The sequence below is a fragment of the Poromitra crassiceps genome (genome assembly GCF_964638095.1).
Source record: "Poromitra crassiceps genome assembly, chromosome: 4".
Classification (NCBI taxonomy): domain Eukaryota; kingdom Metazoa; phylum Chordata; class Actinopteri; order Beryciformes; family Melamphaidae; genus Poromitra; species Poromitra crassiceps.
The window spans coordinates 36,827,772-36,845,590 of NC_139626.1; the positions used below are offsets into that span (position 1 = coordinate 36,827,772).

At 43.0% G+C, this 17,819-nt stretch overlaps 1 protein-coding gene across 1 annotated transcript in view; it reads left to right on the forward strand.

Moving 5' to 3' along the window:
* The first annotated feature begins 139 nt into the window (after positions 1–139).
* tbck (TBC1 domain containing kinase) overlaps positions 140–17,819 on the forward strand; it is an 88,310-nt gene continuing 70,630 nt past the window's right edge. The window contains exons 1-21 of the mRNA XM_083634554.1: positions 140–240; positions 823–1,047; positions 1,660–1,732; positions 2,155–2,269; positions 2,403–2,476; positions 3,177–3,318; positions 3,453–3,513; positions 3,602–3,663; positions 4,009–4,070; positions 4,426–4,574; positions 5,462–5,600; positions 6,275–6,374; positions 6,981–7,030; positions 7,147–7,276; positions 8,036–8,134; positions 8,239–8,301; positions 11,532–11,658; positions 11,849–11,899; positions 12,338–12,421; positions 14,694–14,779; positions 16,975–17,011. Of these exons, the coding sequence (XP_083490680.1) occupies positions 855–1,047; positions 1,660–1,732; positions 2,155–2,269; positions 2,403–2,476; positions 3,177–3,318; positions 3,453–3,513; positions 3,602–3,663; positions 4,009–4,070; positions 4,426–4,574; positions 5,462–5,600; positions 6,275–6,374; positions 6,981–7,030; positions 7,147–7,276; positions 8,036–8,134; positions 8,239–8,301; positions 11,532–11,658; positions 11,849–11,899; positions 12,338–12,421; positions 14,694–14,779; positions 16,975–17,011 (1,897 nt within the window). The 5' untranslated portion in view covers positions 140–240; positions 823–854. The remainder of the gene's footprint in view (positions 241–822; positions 1,048–1,659; positions 1,733–2,154; positions 2,270–2,402; positions 2,477–3,176; positions 3,319–3,452; positions 3,514–3,601; positions 3,664–4,008; positions 4,071–4,425; positions 4,575–5,461; positions 5,601–6,274; positions 6,375–6,980; positions 7,031–7,146; positions 7,277–8,035; positions 8,135–8,238; positions 8,302–11,531; positions 11,659–11,848; positions 11,900–12,337; positions 12,422–14,693; positions 14,780–16,974; positions 17,012–17,819) is intronic.

The following is a 17,819-nucleotide window of genomic DNA, read 5'->3' on the forward strand; positions in this document are numbered from 1 at the left end:
GTTTGGGAAAGATTACACCCAGAAGTTAATTCGTTTGAGTCCCCCCGCTACTTTACAACGCTTTTCGTACACACTGCTTTGTCGCACAAAAACAGCGTCATTGGTCACGTTCAGTCAGCTGTTCCGACTCCGAGCCGAGCACATCCCAGGCTGCAATAGCGTTCATTTTGAAAATAATATCATAATAACGTCAAGTTCAGCCTGTCGACATGAGCATATAGCCTACTATTTCCACTAAGCGTGAGTACTTTTTCTGAAGTTAGTGCATACAGGCAGCATTACATGGTTTCCTCGTCAGTTTGCAAATACAGGTTCTTTCAAATGATGCACTGCAGATTCACAACTGTATCATTCTGTTTCCCAACGCCATGCCCCTACTCAACTTCCTCTTTCAAAGCAACAGTAATGTGTATATATATGTGGTACCTTTCGTTACGGTCCGGGGTATAAATTATATTTGTGTTTTCAATTCGTATTACAAAGACTAAATTGCTATTACCTGCTCTAATATAGATTGCAGCCTATGTTACACTGTGGCAGATGGCAACGCTTTTAAGCAGTCGATTTTTTTGTTTATTTTTGTATCCCTTCGTAAACATTGAACAGCTTGTTTGTTTTCAGAATTGGAAATAGCTTGGAATAATAAATTGTATGATTTATTATTCCAACAGTACCACACACACACACACACACACACACACACACACACACACACACACACACACACACACACACACACACACACACACAGTAATTGAAAACACATTATCAGAAAATTTGTTTACTTCAGATTCATATTACATTGCTCACTGTGTTGTCCAGGCAAGAGCAGTGCTGTGAGCCAGAGAGGCAGGATGCGGCCCCTCAGAGACGCCCAGCTGGGGGCTTTCACCTTCTTCGCCTCAGCTCTCCCCCATGACGTCTGTGGGAGCAACGGCCTCCCCCTCACCCCCAACTCCATCAAAATCCTGGGACGCTTCCAGATCCTCAAGACCATCACTCACCCCAGACTTTGCCAGTATGTGGACATCTCCAGAGGGAAACACGGTACGGCTCTCTGTCTAGCTCTCATAACGGGGTCCAGTGTCACTGTGTGTCCTCAAGTCTCATAATGTCTCATAATGTATATATATGCATTTTCTCGATAAGCTTGTCAGAGAACTTGCCTGGCTTTTGCCTTTTATTTGAGGAATCCCTCAACATTTTAGGGGATGACAATGTTTTATACAACAAGTGAGTGATTTTAGCCAACGCACTTTTCTCTTCTCCATATACATCACTACTTTTCAACTCCCTCAGATGGTGACAGCTGTCTTGTTTCATCCTGTTTCAACTTTCACCCTGTTGTTTTATTAGTTCATGGTCTGGACTGCATCATTGCTGTGTTTTATATAGCATTCTTAATGTGTGTTGAAATGAAGCTCATTATAAATAGATTATATAAGTCTTCAAATCTTTGCCGTTAAATATTAACTGCTAAATAGTAAACATCTAAGCTATGTGAGCTGGCTATTTACTGGCAAACTTCAAACTGAGCAAATAAAGCATTTGTTTATATCAATGAGCTCATGTACCAATATAATACATAATACTATACAATACATTTTTGCAACCTCATTTTCACATTCTTATCTGTGATCTCCTCTTCCCACTCTACAGAACGGCTGGTTGTTGTTGCTGAACATTATGAGAGTGGTTTAGGTGATTTCCAGAAACAGGGAAAAACAGCCAGGTGAGATTATCATAGTAGAAAATTTAGAAGAGTTTTGACTCCCTTGTCTTTTTTAACTGAAGTTATTGTGCAAACGTTGTATTGTTGATAGTGGGAAAAACTATGCATTAACCTTGCCATCTGCTGGCTGACTTGCATAATAACACAACACTCTTGGAGTTTTCTATACTTACATTATGTATTATTTAGCTTATACTTCAAAATATTTTATGTTGGAAAACCTATATATTATGTTTACTCTGATGCATTTGCAACTTCACTCCCAGGGTTCGTGAGTAATGCTCTCTCCCTCTCTCCCCCTCTCTCTCTGTCTGTCTGTCTGTCTGTCTGTCTGTCTGTCTGTCTGTCTGTCTGTCTGTCTGTCCATCTGTGGCTCTCTCTCTCCCTCTCCCTCTGTGTGTGTGTGTGTGTGTGTGTGTTAGCCCAGAGAAGGTGCTGCAGGTAGCCTATGAGGTCCTTGAAGGTCTAGACTTCATGAACAAGCATGGTATGGTGCACAGAGCCCTCGGCGCACACAATGTCCTCATGGACTGCAAGGTACTGCCTCTTTTCACTAGCAGGTGGAGCTGCGTTATGTCTTTACTTTTGAATGTCTATCCAACGAAGAAGAAAAAAAGGAAAGAATGTAGATGTAAATTGAATATTATGTATCTCTTTTTTCTTTTTGTAGGGGAATGTCAAGCTGGCAAAGTTTGGCCTCTATCACATGACTGATCATGGGGCTGATGTGGATTTTCCCATTGGGTAAGTCATTTTCTCCTCATTCATCACAGAGAAATGTCCATCAATGCTCCTCTGGAACTCTTCAGCTGCTGCTGGGTCAAAGGTTCACTTGTATCTGTTTGCTGTTAGTCAAATCTTTGATAAAATAAGCGTCTGACAATAAGATTGATGCATAATGGTCCATCCTGTTTCATAGAAACCAGGTTTTGGGGTATCAAAGTAGCTTCCTGGTTGAAGTACTGTAACAGATCGCGGGACTTTTATCCTAATCCAAAGGAACGTTGTGCTCTGCGAAGTCTCCCTGTCTAATATCCTTTTGCCGATTGAAAAGAGGGACAGTGGCGTGTGCAAGCATGTGTGTGCGTGCCGCATGCGCATATCATGCATTTTAATAAAACATCTGGCTTGAGAGTGTAATAAACACATCTGTCAAACTCTTACGCACGATTGCCAAAAAGAACCATTGTGCCCCCGCACACACATCAATTCATGACCGAAAAGTGCACAATGCAAACAGTAAGAGAGAGTGAATGTGCAGTCTGCTGAATGTCATATATCAGTTCCTCCCGTGGGACATACTGAAATGGAGAGGAGATGTCAGGAACTCAGTAAAGCTTGTTTACTGATGGATGGAAAACTACAAAATTAGATTTCTGTTGTTAAATGTTTGATAGAGGCTGGCTACATGATGTGCCACTCTGCTGTGTGATTGTGACCGCAGGTACCCATCATACCTTGCTCCTGAGGTGATCGCCCAAGGCTCCTTCCACCCCAGCGACCCATCCCACGATGAGGCCCCTCTGCCCTCAGGGCCTAAGGCTGATGTCTGGTCTCTTGGTGTTCTGCTGTTTGAAATGTGTGCTGTAAGAAATCCTTTTACAAATATTTTACATTTGAAAGGATGTCTTTGAGGCTGGTGGGGTTTAGCTTGAATTTGTGTTTAATGATTCCTTTCCACCTTTAAATTTGAATGCCCTGAACCTGTTCTTGCATACAGGGCAGACGATTGCTGCAGAATATTGATATAAGTGAGCGACTGAAATTCATCCTAACCTTGGGTAAGTGGAAACGTTATAATGAGCTTAAGTGCTGAACATTGTGCTCTTTATTTCAGTTAGGCTCATGCTGTGATTTGGTCATTCGCAGGTTGCATGGATGACATTGTCACTGTCCTTGCGGAGGAGCATGGCTGCCTAGATGCCATCAAGGTAGACCTGGCATCATGATATTCATGTTATGATCGTATTCATATGTGATTGCATTTGGCCCTGTAGTTTGGCTTCCCTAAAAGCTAAAAGGTCTGTTATTTATCGGCATTTTCTGCATCATTTACCAATATCGGGAAATGATCATAAGTAGAAATTCAACATTGTCCCAAAAGCTAGGATTGCACAGACTTGTTGTTCAAACAGCTGTTATTCTTTAGTGTTTATTCAGATTTAATTTACAATCCTCGCGTAGTAGTTCTGTGTAAACATTTGTTTGATCTTTTTCATTTTTCTGTGGAATTTTTGAAAGCCCATGTGTAATAACATTGTCCTTGTGCTTTACAGGAGCTGCCTGATAATGTTCTAACATTATTAGAGAAATGCTTGACCTTTCTTCCATCTAAAAGGTAAATACAGTTTCTGCTGGAAATCATATTCTGTTGGAGGACATTTGGCATTTACTTTCCCAGCCACTTTGGTCACGCAGATATACTAGAAGTACTGTATGAAGACTTCTAGTATATCTGCAGAGCTTATCCCCGCAGCCTGCTTCCAGTGAGTCAGACTATTCATGACCATCCTCAATATGAAGGCATACATTATCACTGCCAAAATGCTCGTGAAAGCGCTCGCAAAAATAATACGCGTGCGCAGCTGTTTGAGTTGCGCGCGCAGCTCCTCTACATCCGCGTGCGTGAATCTCATTTACGCTCACAGATTTTGGCGGTGATATGTCTTCATAGTATCTGTGTCTCCCTGCAGGCCGACCCCTGCAGAGCTGCTGGGGGACGCGGTGTTTAGTGGCGTCTCCTGCCTCTACACGCCCTTCCAGAAGCCAGTTAGCCTCTTCTCCTCTTCGCTGCGCTGTGCACATCTGGATCTCCCAGAGGACATCAGTGACCTTTGCAAAGGTCTGCCACATCTACACACAAATACAGTGTCTACACACACACACACACACACACACACACACACACACACTCAAACTTGACGAGACTTCAGAAATAGAAATTCTTAATGCTGCACTAAGAAGCTGAAATGAACTTCAATTTAGCATGCCCACATCAATACCGATTGTTTCCAGAGATCTAATTATCAACTCCAGTTGCACTGTGTTGTAACATGTAAGAAGTTTCAACCAGTGACATTTGTTGCCTCTAATCCAGTGGGTCATCTTTCCATTAGCTTGAAGGTACATGCATCCTGCGTTGTGTGCCTCTTTTTCTTTTTGCTGCATAGAGAAACCAGACACCTGCACTGAAAAATAATGACTCTGAATTTCACACCCTATTAGATCTGGTTGGCTGTGGCTGTATTTGTATTAGTGTACAGTACATTTGCTACTATCTCCCCCTGCCAGAAATGACAGATATTATAGCTTGTCCCGACCTCAAATCTGTGAAAGATATGTCAAGCCCACTCGAGAATAAATAGGAATAAATAGAATAGAGACCCCAGGGAAATCTTCTGTGGATCCAGGTAAATTTTCCACTTCAGGGAGATTATTAATGGATTGAAGTGACACACACAGATACATACACACACACACGCACACGCACACGCACACGCGCACACACACACACACACTCACACAATCTTCCCTCCTCTTCATTTGTAATGAAACCGCTCTTGTGCATCTTGATGACAGCACCAATTAGACGCGCTCTTCTGTGCTTTCTAGCTTTGGAAGAGAGGTTGTTCACATCTACAACATTTGTTTAACTGTCTTAAGCCAGGTGAATTTCATTATGTGACTGTGTGTGTGTGTGTGTGTGTGTGTGTGTGTGTGTGCTGGTAGATGACGATGAAGACTACCTGTCGGAGCGAGCCATAGACGAGGTTTACCATCTGTGGTGTCTGGCAGGCGGAGACCTGGAGAAGGAGCTGACCAACAAGGAGATCATCCAGTCCAAACCTCCAGTCTGCACGCTGCCCAAGTACATCACACACATACACACACACACACACACACACACATACACACACATGCACTATAAAAAAGCAAATAGGGGCCTGGGTAGTGTAGAGGTGAAAGCACTCGCCTACCACCACGGATATCCCGGTTCAATTCCCGGTAGCGGTACCTCCGGCTACGTTCCTACAGACACAATTGGCCGTGTCTGCGGGTGGAAAGCCGGTGGGGTATGAGTGCCGGTCGCTGGACTGGCGCCTCCTCTGGTCGGTCACGGTGCCTGTTTGGGGGGAGGGGAACTGGGTGGAATAGTGTGATACTCCCACGTACTACGTCCTGCCAGTGAATTTCCTCGCCGTCAGGTGAAAAGACATGTATTGGAGGAAGCATGTGCTGGTCTACAGCTCTTCCCAGATCGGCAGAGGGGGTGGAGCAATGGCTGGACAGCAGGGGGAATTGGCCAAGTATAATTGGGGAGAAAATGGGAGAGAAATATGAAAAAACCTACTAATAAAACTAAAACAACAAACAAATAGTCAACATTTTGTGCCCACCAGTGATGTAGTTCCACCCTTGGGTCATTCATTGTCAGTTGCGCCCCCTAGCACCATGAATAAACAAACACTAACAGATAGAGAATGATCCATAGCCCCCCTTGGTGGGGGAGAACTAGATAATATTCTAATATCTCTTTTCTAGTTTTCTCCTGGAGGATGGGGAGTCGTTTGGTCAGGGTCGGGATCGGAGTTTCTTGCTGGATGACACCACAGTGACACTGTCTGTCTGCCAGCTCAGAAATGTAAGACAGGAGACAAACAGTCATGCACAACATTTTGCCTGTATTCTTTTCTTCATATGCCTGTGTATAGGCTTAGGCTGGTTTTTGATTATATGGAATATCATCACAATACTGTATTTGATTATATGGAATATCACAATACTGTATTTGCCAAACATCGCAAAATCTGCTGAATATCGAGATTATACTATTTATTTATGTATTTATGTATTTATTTATTCATTTATTTATTTATTTCTGTAAAATGTCAAAAAAAAGAATTGACAGTTTGGCTGCCGACCCTCATCTCACTGCTTACTGTACATTATTGGTACTGTTAAGAGTGTTGTATTTGTTGCTGCAAAGGGAGAGGTAAAGAAAGGAAGTGGTGAACAGCATTTCAACCTCTGTTTATTTATTCATACTATTCCTACTACTAATTATAATATGTAATGTACAGTATGTACCTGAAACATAAAAAAAAAAAAAAAAGGAACAACAAAAAGGACAAGAGTATTGTGTATCGCAATATTTGGGCGGGACTATATCGCGATATTAAAATTTGGGATATCTCCCAAGCCTACCTGTGTGTTAATTTATGAAAATAACTGCTCTCTGCCTTTTCAGAGGCTGAAGGATGTGGCAGGAGAGGCCTATTACCCTCTGCTGGAGGACGAGTAAGGAATCTTTCTGTCTTACGCCCACTCCTTTCCTCCTCCTGTCGCTATTTTTCACGTCGCCTCGCCATTTATTTGAGTAAAGTCGTCTTCTCTCTGCCTCTCCTTCCACCCAGACAGTCGAGTCTGCCCCAGTCCAACAGCAGCAACGAGCTGTCGGCCACCGTCACACTGCCACTCATCATCCGCGAGAGGGACACAGAGTACCAACTCATCCGCATCATCCTCTTTGACAGGCTCCTCAAGGTCTGGGCTCCATCCAAATGAACACACACACACACACACACACACACACACACACACACACACACACACAAAAGGATAGTCATTCTCAGAGCACAAGCAGACATGACCATGCTCTCCTCTGTCCTGGCAGGTTCAAGAACTTCTCTGTCGGTGTCCCTTGACTACAGTAACTTGAGTAATTACAGCTCTGGAAAAAATTAGTCTGACAGTTTATGGGTTTGCGTAAATGTTTTAACTTAACATATTCTTTTATGAACTATTGGCCACATTTGATTGTAATTTCAAAAAAACAGTTCACCAGTTATTACATTTTCTGGCAAGAGTAAAAATAGCAAAAAAAAATACACAATCTCATTATACATTGAATAATGCAAACTAAGTAAGTATATTATCTGTAAGCAAACCCTAAAAATAACAATGTCTTCAATTAGGAATGGTTCACCAGTCAATATTTTTGGAGTAACCCCCATGCTTTATCCCAGCTTTCATTCGTCTTGGCATGCTCTCCGCCAGTCTCCCACATTCTTTCTGGCCGACTCTTCCCCACTTCTGGCGCACAAATTCAAACAAGTGGGAATAGCTGGAGTGTCTCGGAGAGACGTTTGGGAACCACTGCCATAGAAATATTCCGATTTTTCAAAAAATACGGGGTGGTCTCGTAATGTTTTCCAGAGCACTATTTGAATGAGTTATAGCAGTTATAGCTGTATTAGACGTGGACGACAGACTACTGTACGCTGTTTGACTTTTGGTCCTCAGGCCTATCCTTACAAGAAGACCCTGGTGTGGAAAGAGGCCAGAGTGGACATCCCCCCTCTCATCCGTGGCCTGGCCTGGGCTGCACTGCTCGGTGTTGAGGTAGGTAGGAGACAAACTGGGACTCACATGTTGAGCAAAGGTGCTGTTTTTGCTACTTCTTTTTTTTGTCGCTTATGTGAACATTATCTCTTCTTTTTGCCTAGGGAGACATTCAAGCCAAGTACGACAGCATAGACAAGGACACTCCTATACCTACGGACAGACAGGTACCTAATCACACTCCTATACCTACGGACAGACAGGTACCTAATCACACTCCTATACCTACAGACAGACAGGTATCTAATCACACTCCTATACCTACAGACAGACAGGTATCTAATCACACTCCTATACCTACAGACAGACAGGTATCTAATCACACTCCTATACCTACAGACAGACAGGTATCTAATCACACTCCTATACCTACAGACAGACAGGTATCTAATCACACTCCTATACCTACGCACAGACAGGTACCTAATCACACTCCTATACCTACGGACAGACAGGTATCTAATCACACTCCTATACCTACAGACAGACAGGTACCTAATCACACTCCTATACCTACGGACAGACAGGTATCTAATCACACTCCTATACCTACGGACAGACAGGTACCTAATCACACTCCTATACCTACGGACAGACAGGTACCTAATCACACTCCTATACCTACGGACAGACAGGTATCTAATCACACTCCTATACCTACGGACAGACAGGTACCTAATCACACTCCTATACCTACGGACAGACAGGTACCTAATCACACTCCTATACCTACAGACAGACAGGTACCTAATCACACTCCTATACCTACGGACAGACAGGTACCTAATCACACTCCTATACCTACGGACAGACAGGTATCTAATCACACTCCTATACCTACGGACAGACAGGTACCTAATCACACTCCTATACCTACGGACAGACAGGTACCTAATCACACTCCTATACCTACAGACAGACAGGTACCTAATCACACTCCTATACCTACAGACAGACAGGTACCTAATCACACTCCTATACCTACGGACAGACAGGTATCTAATCACACTCCTATACCTACGGACAGACAGGTACCTAATCACACTCCTATACCTACAGACAGACAGGTACCTAATCACACTCCTATACCTACGGACAGACAGGTACCTAATCACACTCCTATACCTACGGACAGACAGGTATCTAATCACACTCCTATACCTACAGACAGACAGGTACCTAATCACACTCCTATACCTACGGACAGACAGGTATCTAATCACACTCCTATACCTACGGACAGACAGGTATCTAATCACACTCCTATACCTACAGACAGACAGGTACCTAATCACACTCCTATACCTACAGACAGACAGGTACCTAATCACACTCCTATACCTACGGACAGACAGGTATCTAATCACACTCCTATACCTACGGACAGACAGGTACCTAATCACACTCCTATACCTACAGACAGACAGGTACCTAATCACACTCCTATACCTACGGACAGACAGGTACCTAATCACACTCCTATACCTACGGACAGACAGGTATCTAATCACACTCCTATACCTACGGACAGACAGGTACCTAATCACACTCATATACCTACGGACAGACAGGTACCTAATCACACTCCTATACCTACAGACAGACAGGTACCTAATCACACTCCTATACCTACAGACAGACAGGTACCTAATCACACTCCTATACCTACAGACAGACAGGTATCTAATCACACTCCTATACCTACAGACAGACAGGTACCTAATCACACTCCTATACCTACGGACAGACAGGTACCTAATCACACTCCTATACCTACAGACAGACAGGTATCTAATCACACTCCTATACCTACAGACAGACAGGTACCTAATCACACTCCTATACCTACAGACAGACAGGTACCTAATCACACTCCTATACCTACAGACAGACAGGTACCTAATCACACTCCTATACCTACGGACAGACAGGTACCTAATCACACCACTATACCTACGGACAGACAGGTACCTAATCACACTCCTATACCTACGGACAGACAGGTACCTAATCACACTCCTATACCTACGGACAGACAGGTACCTAATCACACTCCTATACCTACAGACAGACAGGTACCTAATCACACTCCTATACCTACGGACAGACAGGTACCTAATCACACTCCTATACCTACGGACAGACAGGTACCTAATCACACTCCTATACCTACAGACAGACAGGTATCTAATCACACTCCTATACCTACAGACAGACAGGTACCTAATCACACTCCTATACCTACAGACAGACAGGTACCTAATCACACTCCTATACCTACAGACAGACAGGTACCTAATCACACTCCTATACCTACGGACAGACAGGTACCTAATCACACCACTATACCTACGGACAGACAGGTACCTAATCACACTCCTATACCTACGGACAGACAGGTACCTAATCACACTCCTATACCTACGGACAGACAGGTACCTAATCACACTCCTATACCTACGGACAGACAGGTACCTAATCACACTCCTATACCTACAGACAGACAGGTACCTAATCACACTCCTATACCTACAGACAGACAGGTACCTAATCACACTCCTATACCTACGGACAGACAGGTACCTAATCACACTCCTTTTTTTTTAAAGATGTTTTTATTGAACCAAGAATGGCAATTTTCAATTTCCATACATAACAAAACAATACAAACAGAGCCAAAATCATAGTCGATGGAAATGAACTCCTGTAGGTCTCATCTACTAAATTCCTCTGAATTCTGATTGATGAAAACTTGAATTGGAAAAACCACATTCATATTATCTGTAATAAAATAATGAAGTCAATTAGTATACTGGTTTACTACAGTATGATTTAGATTTACCCATACCTCTTTTATGAAAATATCGTATGGGCAAGTACATTGGTTGGCTACATTGTCTTAACAGATATGAACCATCAGCTACTCTTAAAAAAAACTCAAAATACTTCCCATACATGACATCAAGTCATTCAAGTCTGCACCTTTCTGTATAAATGTATACACACACCTGTCTCTCTCCCTGCACCGTGTAGGGCAGTGATACTCAACCCGAGGCTCTAGAGCCACATGTGGCTCCTTTATGGGTAGTTGTGGCTCTTTTTAGTCCTACTTAAAATAAAAAAAATAAAAAATAAATCTTGAAAACAATAAAGGGAGGAAAGGGAATTTTTTTGGATTGTGGCTCTTGCAAAGAATTTTTTTCCGTTAATGTGGCTCCTGAGTAGGGCAAGGTTGCGTACCACTGGTGTAGGGTATACTTGTGGGGTAGGGTATACTTGTGTGTGTATTTAAATAAATTTATATACCGTATTTATTTATTCATATAAATATGTGCAAATAAATAAATGGTAGTGCATGAAGTCAGTTCATAGCTTTTTGCTCATTGCATGTTTCCAGATTGAGGTGGACATCCCGCGCTGCCATCAGTATGATGAGCTGCTGTCGTCTCCTCAGGGCCACATCAAGTTCAGACGTGTACTGAAAGCCTGGGTGGTCTCCCATCCTGACTTGGTCTATTGGCAGGGTGAGTCTCTCTCTCTCTCTCTCTGTCTCTCTCTCTCTCTCTCTACTCGTTAGGATGTTGTACTATACATTACTGGACACTAGATGGCGGTCATGTCATACGATGTAAATTCTCACCCTCGTATGGAGATCAAATGTAACCCTATAGTAAATTCAGTGTATTATTGACTGCTTTGACTTATTCCTTTCAGGTTTGGATTCACTTTGTGCCCCATTCCTTTACTTGAATTTCAACAATGAAGGTAATGTGTTTACATCTGAGAGTGAATTCTGAAATGCCATGCTAACTATAGTATTCCTGCTTACATACTCTTTACAATGAAGGTAATGTGTTTACATCTGAGAGTGAATTCTGAAATGCCATGCTAACTATAGTATTACTGCTTACATACTCTTTACAATGAAGGTAATGTGTTTACATCTGAGAGTGAATTCTGAAATGCCATGCTAACTATAGTATTCCTGCTTACATACTCTTTACAATGAAGGTAATGTGTTTACATCTGAGAGTGAATTCTGAAATGCCATGCTAACTATAGTATTACTGCTTACATACTCTTTACAATGAAGGTAATGTGTTTACATCTGAGAGTGAATTCTGAAATGCCATGCTAACTATAGTATCACTGCTAACATACTCTTCCTTTGTTTCTTTGTGTCTTATGCCATATTCTTCACAGCATTGGCGTATGCCTGCATGTCTGCCTTCATCCCCAAATACCTGTACAACTTTTTCCTGAAGGACAATTCTCACGTCATCCAAGGTGAGCTTCATTAGACAGAGCACATGCTAACTGCTCACTATACTAACTAGCTTTATTTTGCTTAAATATATTTTATTTCTCCTGTATGGAATATCAATTCACTACATTCTTATATCATACTGCCACTATAGCTATCCAGCGTTTCCTAACTGTAGTTAACTGCCATTGCAAGTTAGCCAATCAGTTAAACATGATCAGCTTTTGGCTAAGTTAAAAAACAAATTAACATCCACTAGCAAAGAGCAACAGGCTGTCGGCTCAATGTTGATTAAATTTGTGCTCCGTATTGTTCCTCAGCTGTGAAACCTAATTTCAATCTGTCTTAATGGAGTTTGCAGCTGAGCCACATCATTTAGCGATGGGGAAACAAATGCAACTGCAAAAGCCCGCAGAGAAATGTCAGAAGCGATTTGGACTCGAGTGATAAACCGTGACACCGTACACCTCTTGAACTCTGTGGGGAATGTGGCTATTATCATTTCTTTCCACTGCTAGATGCCCTCGAGAGCTGACTAATGTTGATCTGTCTGGTCAGAGTTCTTCTGTTGACTTATGTTGGAATACAGACTGAGGAATGACTGTAGCACAGTTTCACTTTGTGTGACTTTCCATTTGACATCGTTGAAAAGATGTTATTTGCCCTTGCCCAGCTGTCTACTTGCAAAGTTATGGGTTTCTGTCTGATTCATGACCTGTTTTTTTTTTTTTTTTTTATGTTTTTCCGCATTCCCGTTCTTTAATTGTTTTGGAGAAGAAAATCGCATGCAAAAAATGTCTTAAAGGAACACTCCGCCCATTTTCAACCAGCTTTGTATCATTAGAACATCAGTAGTATATCAGAAAACTGTAAACTGTTTTGAAGTCTGTCATTTAATTTGACAGTTATTGAGTGTTAAAGTGTGGAACAGTGACAGCACTGGTCCACATTAACTCAAATTAATAACTCATTAACTCAAATCAACTCTCAATAACTGTCAAACTAGATGACGGATTTGAAGTCATTCATCTAGTTTGACAGTTGTTGAGAGTTTATTTGAGTTAATGAGTTATTAATTTGAGTGATGTCACTGGTCCACACTTTAACACTCAATAACTGTGAAATTAAATGACAGACTTCAAAACAGTTTACAGTTTTCTGATATACTACTGATGTTCTAATGATACAAAGCTGGTTGAAAATGGGCAGAGTGTTCCTTTAAAGGATGGGTTTTCCGTGGGGAATATGAATATATATTAAATCTCACGCCCCTAAGGTTTTCGAATCCGTTGAAATTTTTGAAATTGGATATTCACTGCCAGAGATATCAAGCATCTCTCACATATTTTTTGGGCCAGCCGACGCGTTTCGCGTCATCTGGCCTAAGTCCGCCTTGCGGAACTCGTGCACCTATGAACTACAACTGTTGTTGGCCATGGTCCCGCCTCTAGAGGTCCTCCACGCCCCTTCAGAGGCCTTGACCAAAACAAAAACGCAGCCATCTTTTCAACCGCCTAGCCTGCTGTAGCTAATATTAGCTTCCCATAGTTCCTTGCAAAGAGACCATTATCTCGGGAACGGAAGCACTAATCGACACGGGACTGGCGGCATTGGAAAGCTCGTCAAATTTTACATCTAGTAGTAGGTGGGTTGAAGTAACGAAATCAACGCTGAGCAATGTACCCGTTTTTACACATTTTTACAGAAAATAGTTACAACATCAGATGCGCGTAACTCCTACGAAAATGCCTTAAAATGCATGAAAAATTTTTTATGAAGACATCTCCCGACATATATACTACCGTTTACATTTGGTGCAATTTGGAGGCAATTTTATTTTCGATTTATTTCTTGTTCTTTGTATATTTCATTGTCGAAGCCTTCTTCTTCTTCTTCTTTGAGTTTTATGGCGGTTGGCAAACATATATGTGCATTACCGCCACCTACTGGAGTTTGATATCAGCCAAATGCCTGAGGGGTGGGCATAAAAACGAAGGCCACGCGAGCCCAGTGCATTGTGGGAAATGTAGTATTTCGAGTCCCCGCACCCGCACCTCCCCCCCACCACCCCCCCCCCACACACAGAGTGGATTTCGGTTGATATCTCTGTGAGTAAACCTCCAATTTCAAAAATTTCAACGGATTCGAAAACCTTAGGGGCGTGAGATTTAATATATATTCATATTCCCCACGGAAAACCCATCCTTTAAGACTATCAAATCTCATCATATATACCCATAAAGCGTTTCCAGGTAGAATTATGAATGACTCTCTCTCTCCCTTTTTTTTTGCCAGAGTACTTGACCGTCTTCTCCCAAACTATTGCCTTCCATGACCCAGAGCTCAGCAACCATCTCAATGAGATTGGCTTCATCCCTGATGTAAGTAACCAAGAGCGCCGGCATCTCGACACACTGACAATAGACAGCAGGTGGGAGGACATCATTAGGATAACAGCATTTCTCTCCTCTTGCGGGTTTACCCCCGCGACGAAAAGTCAAAGCTGGTAAGAGATGACTCTGGCTCAGCGCCAGGGGCAAAGCGAATGGCGGCCGTGGATCACCGTGTATACCTCTCGTTGTCATTGAGGTTTTTTTCCTTCCCCCGTCCTCCTCTCCAGAATTTTGAGCCGGGGCCAAGTTCTCCCTATAGTCCACTGCTGGTGATTTATACAGCGTCTAATGTCTGCTAGGCAGGCCTTAATGATTGTCCTCCATCGGGCTTGCCTTATTTCTCATACTCCGCGCCACCCTCTTCGTGCCCTTCCCTCGCCTCTCTCTCCATCTCTGATCAGGCAGTAGCGAGGTTATCCTCCCACCGTCTCTCTAGGGTGTGAGTTAGCCGGCTGATGAATGTATGTCACCACGGTGGACCGGCCTCTGGGACATTATCTACGCCAGAGAGCGTGGTCTTTATCACGCACGAGTCAGGAAGTTAAACGTCTTCCTTTCAGACACAGCTGGAGTTTCTGGATGATGCAGCCCCCCCCCCCCCCTCCCTTTCATAAAGCCCTACAACTGAGGCACCAAACCGCGCTCGTCGCTTGTCTGTCATGTTTGAAAGTGCGTGGGAAGACGGAAAGTTAGAGGAGATACTTAGGCCTTCTTGTCAGATGTTCTATTTGCATGAACAATTACCTGTAGGCGTTAAAACGTTTTCTGCCTATATCTGCAGTGTGATGGGTTTTTGCTTTAACTAAGCATTACCTTGAACAGATGTCTTATTGCGATGCTTTGAGTAAATTGTTCCTCTCTTGTTCAACGGAGGCGCTTCAAAGAAAAGCGTGTTGTCATGATGTTTACTTGACACTTTGATACCAGTGTGAACTTGCCTTTCAAAGGGGACTCTACTGTGTATGCCGGTTTTCATTGTTAGGCTGGGATGATATTGGAACAAGCTTGGTTGATACAGCTTTCTTGTTTGATGCCAATCCAGTAATTAGACTTTACAAACGGCAAATATTTCCTTTAGGAAGTTCAGAGGATGCTATATTGTTGTTTCACTGAAGTGGTAAAATCCCTCGGCCCCAAAAGACTGAATATCACACTAAGGCACTACAGTACACACTCGATATGATTTCCCATATAAGCATACAAAAGCATAGCTAATGCAATAGGGACAAATCTTGTTTAAGTAAACACAAACCATGAGTAATCTTTCCTGGTCTGCAAGAGGGTTCTGCTCCGGTAATGAGTTAAGCCACAGGTAGCGAGTCAGGTTTGCACGTAGCCTGTGGTTTAATTCAGGCCATTTTCACTTTGGCCACATCTCCTCTCTTGGGTCTGCCATTTACACCTGCACTAATCCAATCTGGCTGGACCCGAGCCGCGCTCCTGCTGCACACCGCAAATTGAGGCTGAGACTTGGAGTGCAGTGGCTCTCTCTCCTGCTCATCACTCCTGGGCAAGGAACAGGTCCGCTGAATGGCCACCAGCTCCCCCGTGATTAGCTACCAATTAACCAGCTGAAATAAGCTCCACACCCCCTGCTCCACTCCGTGAGACTGGCCAGCCAATGGCAGGTGCTATAACAGGTGGTTAATGGTGGCGAGAGAGAGCGTGTGTGTGTGTGTGTGTGTGTGTGTGTGTGTGTGTGTGTGTGTGTGTGTGTGTGTGTGTGTGTGTGTGTGTGTGTGTGTGTGTGTGCGTGTGTGTGTTTGTGAGTCTGTGTTGGCAGTGCACGCCTTTAATTTCAATTTCATACATTTCCTCCTGGGGGAGTTTGGAACAGGGAGAGAGTGAAAGAGGGAGGTTGAAGGAGAAGGAATGGGGGGGGGGGGATGAAGTGATTGGTGTAATGAGATTTCATTGTTAGCTTTCTCCCCGCTGACTAATAACCAAACTCAGCAGTTTGCTCTTTATTGCCGTTTCTCTTCCTCGGCGGCTATATAGAAAGTTGTAGCTATCAAAAAGTGTGCTCAGAGACGGGCCTCGAGAGTGAGAAAGTAATTCATTTCTGAGCCCTTAACATTTTTTTTTTTAATCGCAACTCGACATTTGATATCAATATATGTAGCAATATAATATCATCACATACTTATTTCTCATTTCCCTTTCTCCCCCCCCCCCCCATGCAGCTTTATGCTATCCCCTGGTTCCTGACTATGTTTACACGTAAGTAGCTATTCTTTGTATGCATGATGTGGATGTGATGTGGCACTGAGCATAATCTACAAGTCTCAGAGGGTCGATTGAGTCTGCTTCAATTAGAATATCATCACAGAGGAGGCTGAAAAGGTCAGTGGCTCCAGTATGGAGAAAGAGTTTTTTTTTCTTGGAGGATTGTGACCTTTCGTCCAGCTGTTAATTAATTCTTGACGGAAGGACTCCATCACACCACTTCAGATGTTCACCTGCACATGTTTTCTAGTCGTTTTGAGTGAATTATTAAAAAATACCAATTTGAGGGCGTCCCGGTGGCTCACCTGGTAGAGCGCGTAGAGCGCTGTCCTTCCCGCAGCCGGCCCGGGTTCGAATCCGGCCCGTGGCCCCTTGCTGCATGTCCTCCCCTGCTTTCCTGTCTATATTCTCTCCCATCCACCAAATGTGAAAATTGCAAAGAAATAAAACAAGTTTAAATTTTGTTGTTTTGTTGTTGTTTCCAGTTAACTTCTCAAGTGAGTCCCTTCAGCTACTGTGCTGTATCAGCTGTATGAGGTTTTTCTTTCGGCTGGTTCTCAGTATACAGTTTGACAGTTGATGGCGGCATTAACCTTCCCACAGAGCGCAAATGGTGCTCTTAGTCTTGACATATGAGGATATTAACAGGGGCCATCAGTGTTACAAATATTAAATTATATGCAATTACGAGTGTTTCCCTCCTCTGAGAGTTTAGTCTCACAGCCCCATCTGTGGCACAACTGTTTGAATAACCTTTTACTCTCTCAATATAATATTCATGAAGATGCATGAGAACTGCAGT